We start from the raw sequence: 19,771 nt of genomic DNA, 5'->3' as shown, positions 1-19,771 counted from the left end.
ATACACATATATTACAATGTAATTAAGCATTTAATGAAATTAGGACTTTCAGTGTATATGATTTTTATGATTAGTGGACTGTATGTAGAAAAATGTAGAAATGGCTGTCAGTGTTTAATCTTTGCATTTCAGGCTTGCTGCCTGAAAACTTAATTGACAGCAAATAGACACATTTTTTCATATTCTGTTATCAAAATATGCGTATTGCTCAAGGTTAATCCGTTTATTAAGTGAGTTAAGTTTTGGGTGACTGCATAATTTCATTTTACCAGGTGTGTTCTTGTGATATCTTGTAATCTGTAGAAAAGCTCATGTCCTCTATCGTTTTTGTCTGTCAGCTGAAAAAAAAATCCTCATAAAAATATAGTCAGGGCACCTTGGTGAATAGATTTTATTGGTGGAATTCTTTCTCTGAGGAATTCATTAAAGCTGCAGTCATTTGTTGAGAGTCTGTATTTGCCCCCAGGCAGCTGTTAAAGCACCCCTCAAAGATGTCCAGAACTGAATACACCAACTGTCTGATTCAAATTTCCTCCCAAAGTGTACCATTTCCTGGGTATTGTTCCTCAAATGGACTAGAGGTGACATTGACTTCAGGAAAACTGCTGTGCCATCAGAAGTTTGCTGGGCGCACCATCATGGTTGTCATTGTCGCCATCAGATTTGGCCCTTTCCAATAGTACCATTTAATGCCGTTGTAACGAACCACACTGGTCGAGGCGGGGTAATATATGCCATTGAGGTTGGATGGGCCACACGCTTCAAACCACCAACCTGCATAGAAGGAAGTGGTGCAGAGAGTTCAAAGAAGTAGTCAGAATTAATTGAATTCAAGCTGATGAATTGTAACACCAAAATGTACAGCTGTAGGTTGCCAGTAATTTTATATTGGCGCACAGGGGAAATGAAATGCACTTGGGGACATTTATAAGAGGGGGGATAGAAATGTTTAACAAGATAGGTTGTATGGAGAGGCAGACTGAGATGAGGCGAGGGAAGCTGTGTACCTCCTGATGCAAGCTGAGAGCACTTGCAGGTGCAGAGGTCGTTGTCTCTGTCCTTGGTGCTGAATTGGGTGCCATTGTGGGTGAGGCTACTGGTTCGTCCTGCTGTTCCACTGAAGCCCTCTGCATGAAGGCTGGTGTCGGGGACAGAGGGAAATGGGGGCAGAAGAAAGGGTGCAAAATTTCAGAAAGGCCACAGTTCTGGTGGGAATATTTCACTTTTTGGCTACTCCAAATGGCGGTCTGCAGCCACCAACTGAAAACTGTTTGAATTTCAATGTCTGCGACATCATCTCATGTTAAGTTGTAAAGTGACCACAGCACAGTTGCATTGACCATGCTGAACTCTGAATCCTTAATACCACTGCAAGCTGAAGGGAGACGCTAAATATTCATCCAACGTTTTTTGTTTGGGTAGGTCATACTGTGGGTTAGGAAACAGTTCTTAGTACGCTTTCAATTTTCTCCTCTTTGCTTGATGTTTCAATGCCTCTGGGCACATCTAACAGTAACATGCCATTTCGGCAAACACTGAGCAAATAGACAGCATCTCAAATTGGATGAAATTCAGTGCGCCTTTCCTTTCCCACTCCATCTTGTGATTTATAGTCTATGTATAGGGATGTGTCCATGGATAACACTCTTGTCTAGTCCATCATTAAATCAAAATAAACCTGTTTATGCAATCAAAGATTAATTAAGATAATTGAGAAAAAAAAAAAGTCATGCCATGGTAAACCACTGAAGATCACAGCCTTTTTGCTGTAGGTACAATGCTTTTTAACATGAAGTACCTTCTCCCCAAAGTCCCCACTGTTGTCTTCAGTGCAAAAACTAACCTCAAACCTCTCATTATTTTTCTCCATGCTGTGCTTTGTGAAACACCAAACAGTCTGAATTCAATCCCTGGCCAATTTAAATTGAGCCGCTCAATTATTTCCATACAGCGACACAGTAGTAGATTGTGTGTGTGTGTGTGTGTGTGTGTGTGTGTGTGTGTGTGTGTGTGTGTGTGTGTGTGTGTGTGTGTGTGTGTGTGTGTGTGTGTGTGTGTGTGTGTGTGTGCGCGCGCGCATGCATGTGTTTCGGTGTCTGTCCGGCTGTGTTTCTATATGTGTGTCATTGCTTTTTGGAAGAGAGTGGATGAGGAGGTCGGCGTTGCTGCTTGGCCTCTCCTCTGCCCTGTCATTCTGTCTAGTTAGTACAGAACTCTCTCCTGAGTTATGTGACACCCTATGTAGCCGAGGGCACGCTGTCTCTGATGACTAAAAGAATCTTTCTCTTGAATTTGTAAGTTCACAGGGCAGGACAACACATTATGAGGGGCCACAAAATGGGAGTTTGAAATGACAGTGCCAGGGATGGGAATAATGCTGGAATAGCAGAGAGAGAGGAATTAAACATGAGTGGATGTTTGGTTGGGGCATTTTTTTTTCCTCTCTTAACGATGGATCTGTAATGCGAAGAGAATTAAAAACTATCAAATTAGACAGGATGGAAACCGCAGGCTACAGGATATCCTCCTGGAAAATTTGGTCCGTGAACAACTGCCAAGTCTTCCTACTCTCTGAAACATTTGCATTAGCCATGACTTCCAGATAAATTAGTTCAGCTATTCCACCAACACCGCAGACCACAAGCTAATCCTTTTCAAGGTGACAGTCTTTTTACATTGTTATTTTATCCTTTAATGAAAAATATACTGTTGCATTAAAAGGAATGCTTACCATCAGTTTTGCTGTAGAAACATCCATTCTTGGCTCACTCAAAGGGGGAAAGTGGTCTGTCATACTGATGATTAATGTATGAATAGAGTTAGTGAGTTTTAGGTGAGGACCTCCATGTAGCCCTTGGGAGCGGACTGGATGCAGTTGAAGAGGAGGGAAAGGATTGCTTTGGCTGACTAGCTTCATAGCACCATAGTTGTGGCTTGGGATTTATAATAGAAACCCTCAAAAGAAGTCAGCGTTTTCAGAATGCTAGTAAAGCAGATGCATATTGAACTAGTTAAACAACATGATGTCAGAGGTAGCAGCTACAGAGGTGATTATATTCATTCAGGTGCTTCACCTCACACAGTGTAGCCTGCAGCAAAATTGTGAAACATTCAGTTTCATTGCGCTTATTATGTGGAACAAAAACAGGCAAATGCAATTTGTTGCCTTGTTAGGGATGTTGGAAAGGATACACCCACGTATGATTATGATTTGTCATCTCTCAGAAGATCAATCTCCATAAACCTCCACAAAACAAGGGCAGAATTGTTTGAATTTACATGAAATGTGAATGGAATTACTTTCGTTCATATTTTATTTCTGTCTGCCACGGAGAGGAATGACTTCAGCACACCAACATACAATCTTGTTAGTGATTGCTGAGTGCTGGGGAGCTTTGTTTTAGTTGTCATTTCCTGACAGAGCCAGGTACTGCAGAGTGTTCCTGTTATCCTCCAGTGGATGTGGCTCCCCTTGGGGAATTTTCAGAGCCAGTGGTAGCCGTGGTGAAGGAAAAAGAAAAATGGAGGCAGACAAAAGTCGCTGTGTGCCCTCCTTTGACCTTCTCATTTTGAATGACATTCTTAAAGATGGCCAAAGTGGCTCCTAAACTTCAAAGCTCCGGGATAAAAAACGCTTAGCAAAAAAGAAAATGGAAAGAAATTTGAGTCTGCAGCCCAAAGGAGAAGCAACGACTAAGAAGGTGTTATTGCGTTGCAAATATGCCTTCTACAATTGAAGACTCTTAATAAACATTTTTACTGAATTACAAATACCTTCCAAATTGTCTTATTCGTGACACAAAGTAAGAAAAGTAAATTGGAAACTGGAAAGTATAGTAAAGTGTTTTAATTTGGCATTTTTAAACATCCAAATTGCACTTTAAATTATATCATTTTGCACTAATTAGGCAGTTATTGTAATTGGATAGTTTGATAAGTCAGTTGTAATCTCAGCATCTAGTTCTAGGTCTAATATAGTGCTGAAAAACAATAAAATAGCATATTATAGTATACTCTGTGATTACCTGTAGTTACTGTCCTCGCCGTCTATGTAGAAGCGATCATAATGCGAGAAGGCTTCATTCCCCTCTCTGTCTTTTAGCTGGACTTGAAGACTGTATTCCTGGGAGCTGGTCAGCTTGTGGATGATATCATTCCCCAGCCAGTGTTCCCCTGACGGCTCTCCGAAACCCTGGATTAGACACAATGACAGAGAAACAATAGAAACTAAGAAAATATTCTAACAAGGGGGATGATTTTACCAAAGACCTGCCAAGAGTTTTTGGAGTTGAAAATGGACCTCAATTTTAAAAAAGTCATATTTATCATTTTGATGTCTTAAGGCAGTCCATAGAGTTTAATATCCTACCAATGCACCATCTGGACTTGCAACATTTACAGTGAAATTGAAAACAAAAAAAGAAAACAAAAAGCTTTGTGGACTGATCTACCATTGTTTTTGACTGTAAAGTATAATGTAAAGTAAAGTCTAAGCACGGGGAGAAGATGCAAACTCTGTACAGAAAGGCCCCAGGCCTGGAAACCGAACCCATTACCTTTTTGTTGTGAGACAACAGCATCAACCACTATGCCACTGTGCTGCCCAGATGCATAAGTATTTAATAATTATGTCTATCTATTCATCTCAAATTCTGACAACAAACCAGCACCCGAAAGCTCGCTGGCGGTGCAAGGTCAGGTTTGTTCCAGGAACAAAGCCATGCCAAGGACTTGCAAAACAGACAGTTTTTAAATGACAGTTACAGGTGGAAGATACAGAATTGTGAACACAATTTCACAAAGGAAACCTTCGCAGTGAATGAAAACGGCTACACCATGGGCATGATGCCTTTGACAGATATGGTTTGTGGTGGGAATGGATGCTATTGAATGTCAGATCAGGGAAATGATGATAATAACAGGCAACCCTCTATTCAAAGACACCGCTTTGGAGGAAGGCTCTAATATGGTCTCAACTGATGGATCGGACAGAAGATACAAAGCACCACTTTTTCTTTTTCGACTGATGCACACAAATGTGAGAGTCGCATCAAGGTGAATCTGGGAATACACCTGCTACATACCTGCTCGGCATGCGGTATAACTATTAAGACTGATCATTTGTATTGTTATATTCTCAAGACAGTAATGGGAAATCATTCTCCTCTCTTGCTTCATCTTTGAACCAATGCATCTCAAAAGACTGACAGGCTTAGTCCTTGTTTACTTCTAAAATTCAAAGTCACTTTGTCTAGCTTTCACACAGTTTTTTTATTATCGGTTTTAAGTGAGAGGGAATATATTGTGAGAGCTCTGCAGCATTTATCACTTGACCTGCAGGTCTGGATGCAGGATTTGATCAACAGTTTCTCAGAGTATGGAGAGTGGTCCAGGGCACTGAGGCATTTGAGTACATACATTATCTGCCATCTAACAGAGCCCCTTTGCTCTCCCACGCCCCAACTGGAGCCAAATATTCATCATCTACTTGTGAAAATATTGTTCTTCAAACGGGTTTTTTGTCACTCTCAATCTTTCAAAGTCCTGAGCATTTTATTTCCAGCCCAAGTTGCAGTAATTGATTTGTTGGCATGGGTAAGAGATAAATTGCTACTCGGTTCAATCAAAAGCCCACATTATAGCCTTACTCACTTGTGTATCGTTCAAAAAGGCTTGCAATCCTGTTTTTTCTCCCCTATTGCTCAAACTAAATAGTGATTCTGCTGAGAAAACTTTGTTCCAAGATCCCCCCCTCCAAAAAAAAAAAAAACAAACAACACAAAAAAATGAATCTAAATGTTAAGTCCAAACAAAACAAAAGCCAAAGGTGTGTGTGATTGATTTGTTGAGGGCTTTGGAGCAATATCACAGTCCCTTGCGTGCGATTGTGTTATATCCAGTTTGTTTTTTGGGGTCTTGGATTTGGAAATGTTGTTCCTCTCATCAGACACATGCAGACTCATTTCCCTTTACAGGAAAGCTATGGCGTTCTAAAGGATGGATACAAACAGTAGTCCACTGTGGTCACTGAAGTACGTGACGTGTGTGTTTGTGTGCACGCACTTGTGCATATGAGTGTGTGGGAGTGTGACAGGGAGAGGGAGGGAGAGCAGGTGCAATAACAGGGTGGTGGGGAACACGAGGTCGGCCAAATACAACAATCGCAGGTCACCTGGGATCATGATCTAGCCGGTCTCCCACGCCTCTCTGTGCCAAACCACCCATAGATAGTTATTAGAACCTGCTGTCCAGTCCCACAATACTGATCCATACTACCAATACGGAGAATGGTGAGCCCAAACCCACCATCTTGTAGTCCCTCCACCCACGATGGAAGTTAACCGAGCCGTTAGTCCGATGCTGCAGCACCGTCCACCCGCCACCTCTCGTCTTCATATCACAGAACACCTGAAATAAAAGCACAATAACTAATTATTTTTTAAGTGGGGCTGCATTGAACACTTTTTCAATTAGTTTGTTTGTCAGTTAATGTTCTGATATTTCCGTCTTTGACGCAGAAAACATTTTAACCTTTCAAAGTGCACCAATGGATTTTTGTGCCCTCTTGGGAGCAGCAGAATAAATAAACATGTATGTTATCTCTGTTAACACATATGTTATGAAGCCAAACATGACTGATACAGAGATTCTGCAGAAAGAGGGAATTGAGTTTACAGCCACCTAGGCAAATTTAATTTCAGTATTCACCCTCATGTGTATCCCCACCAGCTCCCGAGGGAAGCATTTCACTCTTTTAGGTACTAAAAGCTCCAGTGTGTTAACTGGCTAGTTGGTAATTGTCTTGTTGCTGGGTAGGTAGTGTGCAGTGGAGTTATCACAGCTTTTTTTTTTTTTTTTTTTTGCTGAAGCCATCTGCCTAATGTGGCTGGAAATGACACTGGTGACAGAAGTGTAACTGAAGTGAAACATTAAAGCTGCTGGCTGTAAAATCAAAACAATTAGCTGAATGGTTGTTAAATTCTGAGGGGAACTGCAGGTGATAATGCTCATTGGCTTCATCACTTCAAGGAAGTTGAATTATTCAGAATTATTGATTAGTGCAGCTTTTAAAAGTTCTTTATAAAAAATAAGTTTTGTATCACTATAGCAGTTCAAGCATTGAGTCCAAATGGCAAGAGATGACAAGAAGAAATGAAACACACCATAGCTTCTCTGTTATTTGAGGTTTGCTTTGGATGCCTCAGGAATAAAAGGAGGGGGAACCCAACATTTCAGGGTGACACGCAATGATATGGCCCAGGTGGGAAGGAAAAACATATCAGCGTGTTCTCTTATCCCCTTAAGTGGGGGTTGAGGAGGAGGCATCTGCGTTTTTGGTTACACGGGCTGTTTTCTTTCTTACTTGGCTGCACATTTTTGCTGTGTGTCAATGTATTTAGGAAGGCAAATAGGAATGAATTGCACTTGAAATTTAGCCCTGTTAAGGGACTTGTTTTTAAATATTCAGGTGTTTAACTGGACATTTTCCTGCACCCTTGAGGTTTCGTGATTAAATGACTGTTTGAGTTTCTCCCATGGGTAGTAAGATTACCTGCTTTTGTAACTGAGATTAATTACACAAATGTATTTGATTAGCATACCTCAAGGCCACATGGTTGGACTTTGTCACTTTTCTCATGGACGATGTTTGAAAGTCTAAATGGTTTTGGCACCTCAAATTATAGATGTCTGTGCTATTCATGACTCGATAACAGCCTTTTGAGTCCACAATGTGGATAACTAATGATGAACCTGCATTCATTTACTTGGCCACTTGCTTGAATTTCATCCCAAAAAAAACCCCACCACGATCTGTCTCAGGAGCAATGCAATATAGATGCTGGCATGTGGGCGAAATCCCAAGGGGTCCCTCCATTTTGACGTCTCAAACAGCTATTTTCTGCCATAAATGAAATGAGTTTCTACCACTTTCCCAGAATAGTCGAGCTAAATCAAGGTCAAAAATCACCTAGGTCTTTAAACTCAGAAAACTGTGCCGATGGGCAATGTGCAGTGATTATCTTTTCTGGCACATTAAGCTAATGCTGTGGACTTAAAGGCATCAAACTGAATACAAAAGCAGGCTATTTAGATGGAATTTTCAATTCAAGTAATTTCCCAAATGCGATTGTTACTCTGATTCAGACCAGATCCATATTTAATACACCAAATTCACTTATTATTGGCCACCAAGTAGTCATTTGAGTCCAAACCCATTAAAATAAAGTGCAAAGAAACAGAACACCAAAGCACAATACAGATTTTTTAAGAAGATAATGTGATTGTTATAAATTTCAAAGGGCATTCTGGGGATAAAGGTGATAAAATGGGTGCTTTTGAATGTGTGTGTCTGAGGGAAAGAAATGTGTTTTATTTCATCACATGGAGCTCTGAAAATTGTGTACCATGTGGTGTGAAAAATTACAAAAAGGCGTTGTTCCAAACTATGAATTATTTGGTCTGTAAACATCACTATTTACAACCAACAACGGGGATTAAAAGAACAGATAGGTGGATAGATAACATGAATAGATTATATGTGTGACTGCTTTTTGTCTCTGGTCCAACTGAGTAAACCTACTGTTTGCTTTGAAAATAGGGTAATTTGTATCTGCCCCACTTTTATGCAGCCACCTAGCTCACCAGCCACACAGGAATTAGATGGCATAGATTGAAAACAGCAATGATTTGGGGAGTACTAACTTCCATTAGTGGAAATGTATATTGACCCAAGTTGGCAGGAAACACATGGCACCAATGCCTAACACCTGGCTGCCTTGCCCACAGGAAATGAAAAGGAAGAACAGAGGGAAACAGAGGCAGGGGGAGACTGTGCCAACCAGCAAACTAGACTGAGAGTAATGAACAACAAAAAAGAGGAAAAAAAAGATTCACAGCTATCTTTCTTTTTTGCTGTAGGCCAGCTGTTATTCAAGGGAAGGATAGCCTGCTGTAAGATGCCATGGATGAGTTACCAAGAGGCCAGCCTCTTCAGGTCAGCAGACGCACTTTTTAAGCTGTTCTGACTTTGCATTCAGCAGTGCTCACTCACTCACTCACCACAAGCCAGCGCGGCAGAATGCTCTTGTTGCGTTATTTTAGCTCTCTGTAACTCAGCATGGCATTCCCCTCAGCCTCTGCATCAAAAGCCCCTTCGAATTAAGATTACCTCAGACTCGATCGTCCTTCCAGTGTTTACTGCGGTCCAAAGAATGATGACAAGCCCTCAGAGTGTGTGTGTGTGTGTGTGTGTGTGTGTGCGCTTAACATTACACAGGCTTGGCAAAACCTGTAAAGTTAATCTGAGTCAAATGACCCAAGTGCTAAATACTCTGAAACAAATGGATGAAATGTCTTACAAAAAGTTTCATGTCACAGGCAATTAAGTGATATTTGCATGAAAGGGCCAGTGACCTTTAAAGCCTCACTACCTTGATAGTCTGGGTGGAGTTGGGGAGTTGTATGCTATATATTCCACTCTCTGTCATTCCAGATCGCAGGATCTCAGCACAGTCCCTGAAAGTCAGCGACTCCTCCTTGGGCATATTGGACATTTCTGCAAAAACAAGCAAGCGTGGGTTTACAGATGGCAGCCTTATGGGTTTTGCTCACAAATCCTAGCCCCATATGTGAGTTTTCTTGTAGAGTTAAGCTGTAGCCTAAGTCTACCGTGGCTGTGGTGCATCCATGTATGTAGTGTGTGAGATTTGAATTACAGGCTGCTCTAGCTGATATTTCCATGTAAAATGGATTTTTTTTTCCAATTTAAATCGAAAATCCAAAACTCATTGAAAATTCAATTTTTGTATAAATGTAATCCTGGTATTTGTTATTACAATTAGTTCTCCTCACTGAGGTAATGATTCATAGGACTGCAGTAAAAGTTGTTCTGAAATGACTAATATTTGGTGAGCTCTGATAATTTATTTCTATATATATTTCAAATCCATATTTGACATTGATTTGTTCTTTCAAACACACCAAACCCCTCAGTCTTACCATTGCAGTGGTTCACCATTGCCAGCAGCTGCTGAACAGTGTGTGTGAGCATGGCCTGCTGTCTTTGAAGTAAGGTGCTGTTGAATGTGGAACTGCCCAGTTCACCCTGAAGCTTGCTGACCAGTCGGCTCTGCCTCTCCAGAATTTCTTGAAGCTGCTGCTTTTCGCTCTGCAAGCCTTGTAGCTCCCTCCCATACCGAGCCTCCAGTGCTAAGAGCCTCTGTTCGAGAAAACTGCCAAACAGCAAAAATTCATTGTGCATAATATTGCTTTTTGTCCTACTTACTTCCTTACAGTGCATTGGAGAAAAGTTAAAGTCTAGAGACATATTACATCTAAGGCCAATATGCATGTTAGATAGTAGTGAGGTTAATAGATATAAGAGAGTAGGTGCATGTGGAAAAATCACAGTGGAGATTGCACAATGTTGCACATTTATATGTGGATGGCTAATGAACATCAGTGTGACAACCTCAGCGGGCTAGCATCGTATAAACACACACACCTGTCCTGCAGCACCACTCACGGATGGGTCTGCACACTGAGTCTCACGATCATGGCCATGAGGCAACAGTCAGATTGTGTGTGTGTGTGCGTGCGCATGCGCACGCGCACAAGTGCCACATTCCCTGCTTCCAAATGAAGATCATAAATCTCTTCAGCCTGATGTTTATGGCTTTGACTAATGACTCTGCAGCAGTTATTTATTGAAACAATCCAGCCACCCAGATTGAACAAGCTACTTTCCAGCCCCCCCTCACATGCAGCTGCTACACTAAACGTGTGTCCTCAATCTCCCACTTTAAGCAGCGACTCAGCATGTGCCCTGCAAGGAGAGCAGGATCAATCTGAATCATTTTTAACGTCACTTTCATTTCATGTTTACGTTGTGGGTGAACACTCGATAGATATGGCAAAGCAAGATAAAAAATAGTTTTCCGCTGTGTATATTTTACCTTGAGGAAGTGTAGAGTGCTGCAGAAAACCAGCACAACAGTTTAAGGGGGGTTTACAGAACAAATGTGACATTTTGGATCACATTTTATTCTGAGCAATTAAGATGTTATGCTTATGATTTTATGCTATTTATTATTATTGTAATTCAGATATGGCTATTCGTAAAAACCTCTCTCTGTCTGCAATGTGCTGCACTCCCTGCCAATACTATTTTACATGTAATGCCTGTGAAAACAAACATCCCTTCTCTGCTCTTTTTATTTTGGCAGCAGTTCAAAAACTGGCTCCATGCCCTGAAGGCCCAGCAGCAGTAGCCCCATACAAGCACTGCAGTCCTTAGTTCTCCTGTATTCCACAGCTGCCCAACTGCAAATCTGCCATGACCTTACTAATTTCATGCATTCTGTCTGGGCGTTTACCTTTGCAAAGATGTATTCATCGATATACACGTCAGATACACAGCCAACTTGCAGGGGGATGGGGGCAGATGTATAACAGGTGTTGGAGCTGGGCCGCTGTTCTCCCAGTCACACTTGGTACAGATGGATGGAATGATAACTACACACAAAGATAGAAAACACCCACTCCCTTTCACACTGCCCAGCAGCCTGTTCTTAACCCCTGCTGGCCCCAAGTTGACCTTGTGTTCCTCGAAAGAAGAATGGGAAACCCCTCCTAACATGCAATGCCTATTCACTGACAGACACACACGCACATTTACACAATATGCATTAGATTGTTGTTAAGTTCCCCGTTGTTCGCATTGGGCTGAGTCATTTAACATTCTCTTTTCCAGTTGTTATAACAGATTGACCTTTCTAATGTCTGTGCATTAGACAATTACAGCATTTGACTCTTTTAGGGCTTATGAAGTAGTTGTTTCCTTGGGTGCACAGGAAGTGACGTGTTTCATGTTTCCTATATCAGCAAAGTAATGGAACAGCTTGGCAGGCAACAAAAATAGTGCCGCCTTTAGTAACTAAAGCTTATTTACAGAAAATTCAAGAAAGCACAGCACAATGGTGGTCACAGTCCCAGACTAATGGATGATCTCTGGGACGTAAAGAGCACAAGTAACTACAGCCGCTACTGCTGCAAAACATCACCTTGTGATGAACATGAAGTAGAAACACCTACCAGCGAAATGCTCGCTGTAAGTTTGAGTGCGTAAAACGGGCTTGCCTGAATAATGTGTTGAAACATGAGTGCTCACCTGTTTTTATCACTGAGGCGTGAGATCTCTTGAGTCTGCAGGAGAATATGTTTCTCCAGCCGGTTAGTGAAGAGTGAGTACTCAAGCAGCTGGATCTCCAGGCGACTCGTCTGGTTTAAAACCTACAGATAACAATAACTCCGCTGCAGTATGTGCAAGCATAAGGATGGGTGGATGATGGATGGAAGTGATGGAAATAGTGGATGAAAAAACATTGATGGAATAAAAATGTGTTTAAAAAAAAAACTTGGAGATAAACAGTGTTGCACAGAACATCACAAGGCTCATTATGTCCATTCTTTGATCTTGCAATGAAAACTTTAATAAGAATTATGTCATATGCACCTGTGACATGTTTTTAAGTTGTGGATGAAACAAAAACTTGAGCAGAGCAGCGCAGATATTTGTACAGGTTGCTGTTTTCTATCAACTTTGATAAGAGAAAAAGAAAGCATGAGGACCAAAGCAAGTCCAGTCTGTAATAACAGCTTTGTGGCATGATTGAAGACACATCTGTGTTGTGCTACTGAGCTTAATGTTTTAATTGGCTTGTTGTCAGACACCAAGCTCAACTCAGTATGTCAATCAGAGCCTGTAGAACCAAATACCAGCTGTTCTAAAGCGGTTGCCGCCACCTTTGGGCATGGCCTCTCAACGGGTTACATCTGATTTACATTTCATTAGCCATTCGCCAAGTTTTTCACAAGTGACATAGCTTGTTTTCACATGGGCGTGATTCCTACATTTGATCATTTGAGTTGGCTACAAAGGCATTTTCTCAGGTTTGCCAAAACCCATCCTCATGTGCTCACCTGGGTCTCAACATCTGTCAGTTTTCGAGTCTGTTCAGCTGATTGGCTGAGGAGGTTTGTTCCCATCTCGAGCATGGCTGCTGTCTGGGTGTGTACTGCAGTTCTCTTTATTTCCTCCATCCCAGAGCGCACATTCTCATGGATGAAGTTCTCCAGCTGTAAAGGGAAGAAGTGAACACCAGGGTTATTATTCACAGTGTCAGGCTGTGGTCATTATCATGCTTAAGGAGGTAATGTCCCCATAGGTCCAATGACAACTTGATGTCTTGCAGCAACCTGAGAGTGATCTGTAATTGTCACCTCGATCTGTGATACAGTCATAAAATTCAGTATCCCCAGGACACTGCTAGTATGTTGTCACCCATCTGGCCATCTTCAGGTCTACCTCAGGCAAATACCGAACTCACATTGATAAAATAGTGTAACATCAAGACATTTCAAGGGGAAAAAGTTGAGCAGCGATAGGGTTTGACATTGTGATATTGGTGTGGCCAGCTTCAGGAATAAGGTCGCTCACACTCTGTAATCAATCACGAGCTCAAAGAGAGAAATCATTGGTAAAAACCCATCATATGTTTCAGCAGAGCTAAAAATAGAACGCCATCAATCTTGCACCAATAAATAGATTTTCTTATTATCGTGGTCGGCAGAAAGACAAATTTGTCTTTTCCCGCCGTGAACGATGGAATTTTGTTTGATGTTTAACGTGCAATGGTCTGTGCCTTTGCAATAAGGCAAAGTAGGATATTGAACCGCGGTGCATTAATATTTATGACTTTTCATGGGAGAAAAGACTAGGCTTTATTCGTCAAACCCCGACTGGAAAATGAAGTCTCTGAGGGGAAAGCATTCTGAATTAGCCAGCTAATGAGCGGCTAGCCGCAAAAAAATTGAAGAGAATTCAAATGAGACCAAGATTGTTTGTATTTTTCCACAACAAATGCTCATCTCAGAGAGGAATGGGATTTTAATAATGCACTGTCACAAGAGAGGCGTGTTTCTGTTTCTTATAAATGATAAAAAATAGTGATTCAAGTGGGCAAATAGAGATGAATCTGCAATTAATTATTTGCCTGAGAAGAGTCTCTCTATCCTTTTCTCTTCCTTCCTCTTGATCTCCCTCACTAACTCCCTCTTTCTTTCAATCTTTTCCTTCCTCTTGCTCTATAAATCCATCTCTCACATTTCCCTACTTCGGGACAAAGACTGCACCAAAAAACAAAACAAAAAATTACTCCGTAAGGAAGGTTATGAAGAGATTACCAAGCGGATTAAAGCCAACTCCACAAGAAGAGCCAGAGATCCCTCCAACATAATCAGCCTCATGTATTGAAAGCGCTATCTGCCTCGGCTCCAAATTGTTCCCATTACAGCCTCCTTTGATAGAGCTCAATACAGAGGTCTCGATACACCCCATCTCCCACTGCCAGTTGTATTGATTGCAGCTGTGCCATGCTTTGCACTGTGCAGCCAGATAAATCACATTTGGGATGTAGTGCGATTCTCCCTTCTTGTGTCTGAGCGAGACAGAGGAGGGATCAGCGCTCAGAAAGTCATACAAGTTGTATCATTCGACATCTTAATTGTTGAGCAAATAGAAACATTTGTTCTCAGCTGCAATTACACAGGACAGGGGAAACAAATCTGCTGAATGTTCTGGCACATCATAATGATGGATTGAGGCAAATCAGGACGGGTCTGATTGTGAGGAAAGTCAGTGAATGTATTCTGGTGGAAATTATGACTTGATTGATGCAGTCATAGTCCAAAACTATGGATGTCCGCTTTTCATTAGAGAAAGGCATTGGTTTAATTTTGGATTTCTTCTATAATTCTGGTCCAATGGCAGAGGATTGTGGTGCCCACAGCAGTGCGAGACAAGATGTACAACAATCAACAGCAATATGTCTCACAAGAGCCAATTGTTCTGGACAATCCACAGAACCCGCTGTGTACAGATTTTATTTCATTCACATTCAGACAGTTTCTGTCGAAGAATTAGTCAGCGTGTTCAGTGGGCTATCCAAAACTAGGACGAGAGAGCTGCCGCTGTTAGATGTACAGTATATCCGCACTAGAGGCAAGCACTCAGGGATGGCAGTGTTAGTCAGTCCAGTATTTTGGGTCCAGACTGAATATTTCAAAATCCTTTAGATGGATTGACATAATTTTTTTTACAGATGTGTATTGTTCTTTAAGGGAACCTCATATTTATGACCTCCTGGCTTTTGAAGAAGGGCTGACAGGCGGCCAATTATTTTATTTTATTTAATTTAATTTTATTTTTTTCCCCCACTTATCAATATCCAAACATTCATGCCCAGAGGACTTACCCTGAATTATCCTTCAGGAGTTGTATGAGTTTGACGTTTACAGTTTTAAGTGACATTTTTTGATTATTGATTATTGTTGATTTGATTATTGATGAATTTCATACACTTCAGTCATCCCCCAATTTTCATCCAGCAGCATCATTAACTAAAGCCAATATTATACTTCCTTTGCTAGCATGCTTCTATGAAACACTGAGATGAATAAAATGACAAACATTATACAGTACCTTCTAAACATTAACTTGCTAGTATTTATTTAGCATTTATTTAGTTCTGAGCCACTAGTATGTTAGCTCTTTCTGCTGTCTGAAAATATAAATCCATTCACAACTATACCAAATCCTCTGCCAGATAAAACCGAACATATCTGCATGCATGGATAGCTGAGCTAGGGTGTTTTCTTCTAAATGTTTTATCAAAATCAGTGGCCACAGTCTAATACTGTTTAAAATGGGGTAATAGGGGTTCGTTTTTAAGAAAATGGCAAACCATTGTATGATGTAAATAAGAGACATAGTTTAGTCCCGAGCAGGAAATCCACTCATAAAGGGTAGCATAGCCACCTAGATCTCGATGCAATATTTAGCATAATCTGAGCAGGCTCTTCAAAGTACTAACAAAAACAAGCACACATCTCTTTTGCCAAGCCCCCAAGGCTGCTGAAGGCAAAAGGAACTAGATGGGGAGTTACACTAGGAGTTAGTACAAAAGAAAACAAACACCAGTTTCTTCTTGGAAACAACACAGAAGGAAACTGGAATATTAAAACACTCCTGTTGCACTCGTCCACTTGGAGAGTCCTCTTGGAACATGGCAGATTAGTGTTTGTAGTCCAAGGTTTGATCCTGTTGGTCTGTGTTTTCTTTCAAGACGTTCTTGTGGAAGGCTCGCAGTAATGGTCATAGCATCCCTGTGGGAGCATTTACTGAGAGTGTACAAAGTTTCAACAACATGCACAAGCCTTGAGCGCCTCCACACGCATGTAACCCCCTTTGCCCCAAGCCTATGGAGATAAGTTTAACGAGCTCCACAAGATGCTGAAAAGGCTTTAGCATCTCAGGTCAAAGGTTAGTTGAAACTCACGCATTTCCAAAAGAGGCTCTCTTATGGTCACGCTATGTTTATCTGGAAATACAGCGTAGAGTGCAGCCTGGTGGGGGTTACATGTTGAGAGTCTGGATCTTTGTGTTCATTCCAGACGTTATTTGGGGGAGGTTTGGCATCATAGCAATGATATGTATCATCAGAGCTTTTTTTGTGTAGATATGGGGATTTAATCTGCATCTTGTCCTCATGGCCAATATAAAATATCTTGTGGAGAGTAAATCTACATGCTTCACATATGTGATGCGCTTGTATTCGGCAATTTAGCTTGTGCATTAAAGCGCATGAATAATATATTGTGTGCATGAGGAAAGTTTTGTGAATGCTCTCCCTATCTTTGTCTCTCCATCTCTGACAGACACATACAGCGTGGCCTCCCGGGAAGCTTTCCATGGAAGCTAGGGCTCCAGTTCATTGACTGAGCATCAGACAGAGTACGCACAGGGGAATTGTGTGTGCGTTTCATGTTCCCTACTGCGTGTCAGGAGAGCGTGAGCAAGACAGACAAAGTTTGTGATTTGATGGTCGATGACTAAAGGTGTGAGATGAGACACGTTCATATCTCCCGGAGCTGCAGAGCAGCCCAGATGTTGCTAGAAGTGAAGGAGGCGCATCAAGAGGAACAGAGTGTCAAAAAAAAAAAAGGAGAAGAGGGAAAAGGGAAGGAACAGAAATGCAGACAATGTTGTGGTGAGTGAGAGTGGGAAATGACAGCAGCACAGGAAGAGCTCTGGCATTTGTAATACCCCATTTTCAAGCTCTGCATGTTTGTCTTCACTTGGCCAATCTAAACACTCAACACAACGCTTATAATCGGCCAGAGGATTAGTGTCCACCATAAATATTCTGAGAGAGATGCAGACAAGAATAGAGAGACGGGTGGAGAGCAGTGGCATGTCAGTCAGTCTGTCCCAAACAATGGCCCAATACTGAATCTGCACCCTGATGACCTTAGCAATGAAAACACTATTGTAAAGCCACTTTAATCGCATCATTTCATTTTAGTCCGTCATAATCTGAGCTAAATAGAACCGTAAAGGCCAACAGCCCAGCGAGGAGAAACACTGAAATGTGTCTCCCGCAGATAACTACAACATTTTCCACAGAGGAAATGTTATATTTTTTATACACACTAAGTTCAGTGCAGAGTTTTCACTGGCTTTGTCATATACATCAAGTAAAAGAGAACAGTGAAGGGTGATGTTTTAGTCAACTAGTTGCCCTTTGGAGGAATACCCTCATTCAGAAGATTAAGCTGTGGGAGGTACAATATATATCTGGCACCGCCTCATTTTAATAAACTTTATTTCGTCGTCATCTTTCTGTGCTCACATGCAACTGGGAGTTCTGAAGTCCCAGTGGTCTTAAAAACAGTTAGACCGTCATCCACCAGACATTGTCATGGAGCCAGATATCCTAACAGCAAAAATCCAGGAAATCCCAGCTAAGCACTGAACTTATCAATAATGAGGCCTTGTCACCAAATATTATCGTGTAGTGCACCATAGACAGTCCTGAGCTTTCTCTGGCTAGTATTTAGTTTGAAGGTCTGCTGACTAAAATTAGACACTGAATAATTTGCTCTGTCAGTTACATGAAAAAAAAAAAAAAAAAAAGACAGCGTTTATAGTTACAATGGAGATTGTACCTTCTGTAGCCACTGGGTGTTATTCTCCATCGCACTCTCCAGGTTCTCCAGCTTCCTCTCATGCAAGGAAGGCCTCTCCTTTCGGGCCTTTGTCTGCTTGGATTCGTTCGAATCAGGCTCGGCCTCGGATGGAGAGTCCCTCTGCAGCGTGTTGGTGACCCGGAAGTCCCTTAAGGGATGGCAGTGCTCCACCTCAGGCAGGATGAAGGTGTAGCTGCAGGGGCCGTGCTGCACGTGGTGCTGTTGGCGCTCTGAGCCGATGGTGGCTGCCAGCAGGTAGGCCAGGTAGGCGAGGGTCAGGGCCAGCAGGCGGCCCATGTCAGGGGGAAAAAGAGGTAGAGGGGGAGGGAGGTAGGAGAGGGAAGGAGGTTGCTCTGCCTGGCAGAGCAGACAAGTAGGTCAGGTGAGTTTCCCCTTTCTTCCCCTGTATCACTATCTTTGTCTACGTCCTGATAAACTAACCCTCAAGAATCCAAGTCTTCCTCCTGTCTTCTCACTCCAGCTCCTGCCACTTCTGTCTCTGCTTTAAAACTTTCCCTTCTCCTCTTTTGGCTGGTATTCCTCTTTGCTGTTGCATCCAGAAGTATTCTTCAGCCCAATTTGTTCTCCTGCTGTTCGGACTTGACAGAAAACACACACAAAACCACGCGTACATGCACACAGGAAAAAAGGATTGCCTTCTATTGTGACTCCAACACTCAGCCAGTGCATGCGGCTCAGTCCAGGAAACCAACAACAGACTTCCCTCCTACCATTTATCTCTCTTCTGAAAAGTTGCTTTCCTCACTGCCTTCTTTTCAAGCTGCTGGAGTCCATGCGTAGGTCTGGAGGAGAGAGGGGAGGAGGGGAGGGGTGGAGTGGAGAGTGGCCCGCTTCAGGATGTTGGCTGAAGTGGCAACACTCTTAAAGTACAGAGAGAGAGAGAGCGAGAGAGAGAGAGAGAGAGTGGTGTTCCTCTTTTCACACACGCACAAACAAGCACATGCACACGCACACACCTCTTTTGCACATAATCCCTCAACCAACCTTCCCTCTTTAATTTCCTCCCTTCTTCTTATGGTACTCCTGTTTGCAGGGGATAGAAGAGGAAAGTACAAAAATACACAATGCTCACCAGATGAGCAAAAACTAGGAACTTTGACAACTTTTTGCCCCCTCCCATTCTCTCTCTCTCCCTCTCTCCCTCTCTGACTCTCAGCTGGTTTATTGATGTAACCACAATTAAGTGGGCTACAGTCTGGGCAAAGCATTATGTGCCTGTTTAAATAAACATTCAGAGCTCAAGGTACACTAATTAGCTACTTGCTATGTTTGAAGAGTAAAATTTGAGATTATGTAAGTACCAGAAAAAAAAATCATAGTAGGTCAACCTTGAGTTAAAAATGTTTCATAAGTGTTGAGGTCAAGACTAATCCTCCCTGCTCAGATAAAAAAAAAATTAGCATTTCCCCAATATGTGTTTGAATAATAAAAAACACAGTATAAACTAATATAAAAATTATACTCCAACCCCGCTGATACACAACATAATACAATAAAAGAAAGAAAGCCATTGCAACAAAAGAAAAACCTTACAATAGAAAATCAAATGGTGTAAAACTTTGAGGAGTTTAATATAATATAAAGGGTTAACATATAAATTAAAAAAGTGGTAGAATGTGCTCCACTTTTTTCCCTTCCTTGAGCTCTGACATGCTCCAGCATA

At 41.7% G+C, this 19,771-nt stretch overlaps 1 protein-coding gene across 5 annotated transcripts; it reads right to left on the bottom strand.

Moving 5' to 3' along the window:
• Positions 1–382: 382 nt before the first annotated feature.
• On the bottom strand, positions 383–18,969 carry angpt2b (angiopoietin 2b). 5 transcript variants are annotated; one of them, XM_029513519.1, is made up of 10 exons: positions 18,185–18,969; positions 18,067–18,139; positions 12,982–13,137; positions 12,170–12,291; positions 9,982–10,232; positions 9,432–9,556; positions 6,307–6,408; positions 4,026–4,192; positions 1,008–1,138; positions 383–774 (listed from the first exon to the last, which is right to left on the bottom strand). In XM_029513519.1, exons 1-10 carry the CDS (start codon positions 18,382–18,384, stop codon positions 614–616), a joined length of 1,488 nt encoding a protein of 495 aa, XP_029369379.1. In that variant the 5' UTR covers positions 18,385–18,969; the 3' UTR covers positions 383–613. The 5 variants fall into 5 exon arrangements, with proteins under 5 accessions (XP_029369379.1, XP_029369378.1, XP_029369377.1 ...); XM_029513518.1 differs by having other exon boundaries at positions 10,000–10,232; XM_029513517.1 differs by having other exon boundaries at positions 10,000–10,232; positions 18,067–18,444; positions 18,529–18,969.
• Between the last annotated feature and the right edge of the window lie 802 nt (positions 18,970–19,771).

This window comes from Echeneis naucrates, chromosome 11 (assembly GCF_900963305.1).
Source record: "Echeneis naucrates chromosome 11, fEcheNa1.1, whole genome shotgun sequence".
NCBI lineage: Eukaryota > Metazoa > Chordata > Actinopteri > Carangiformes > Echeneidae > Echeneis > Echeneis naucrates.
Note: the sequence above shows the minus strand (reverse complement) of the source record. Positions and strands in the feature narration are given on the sequence as shown.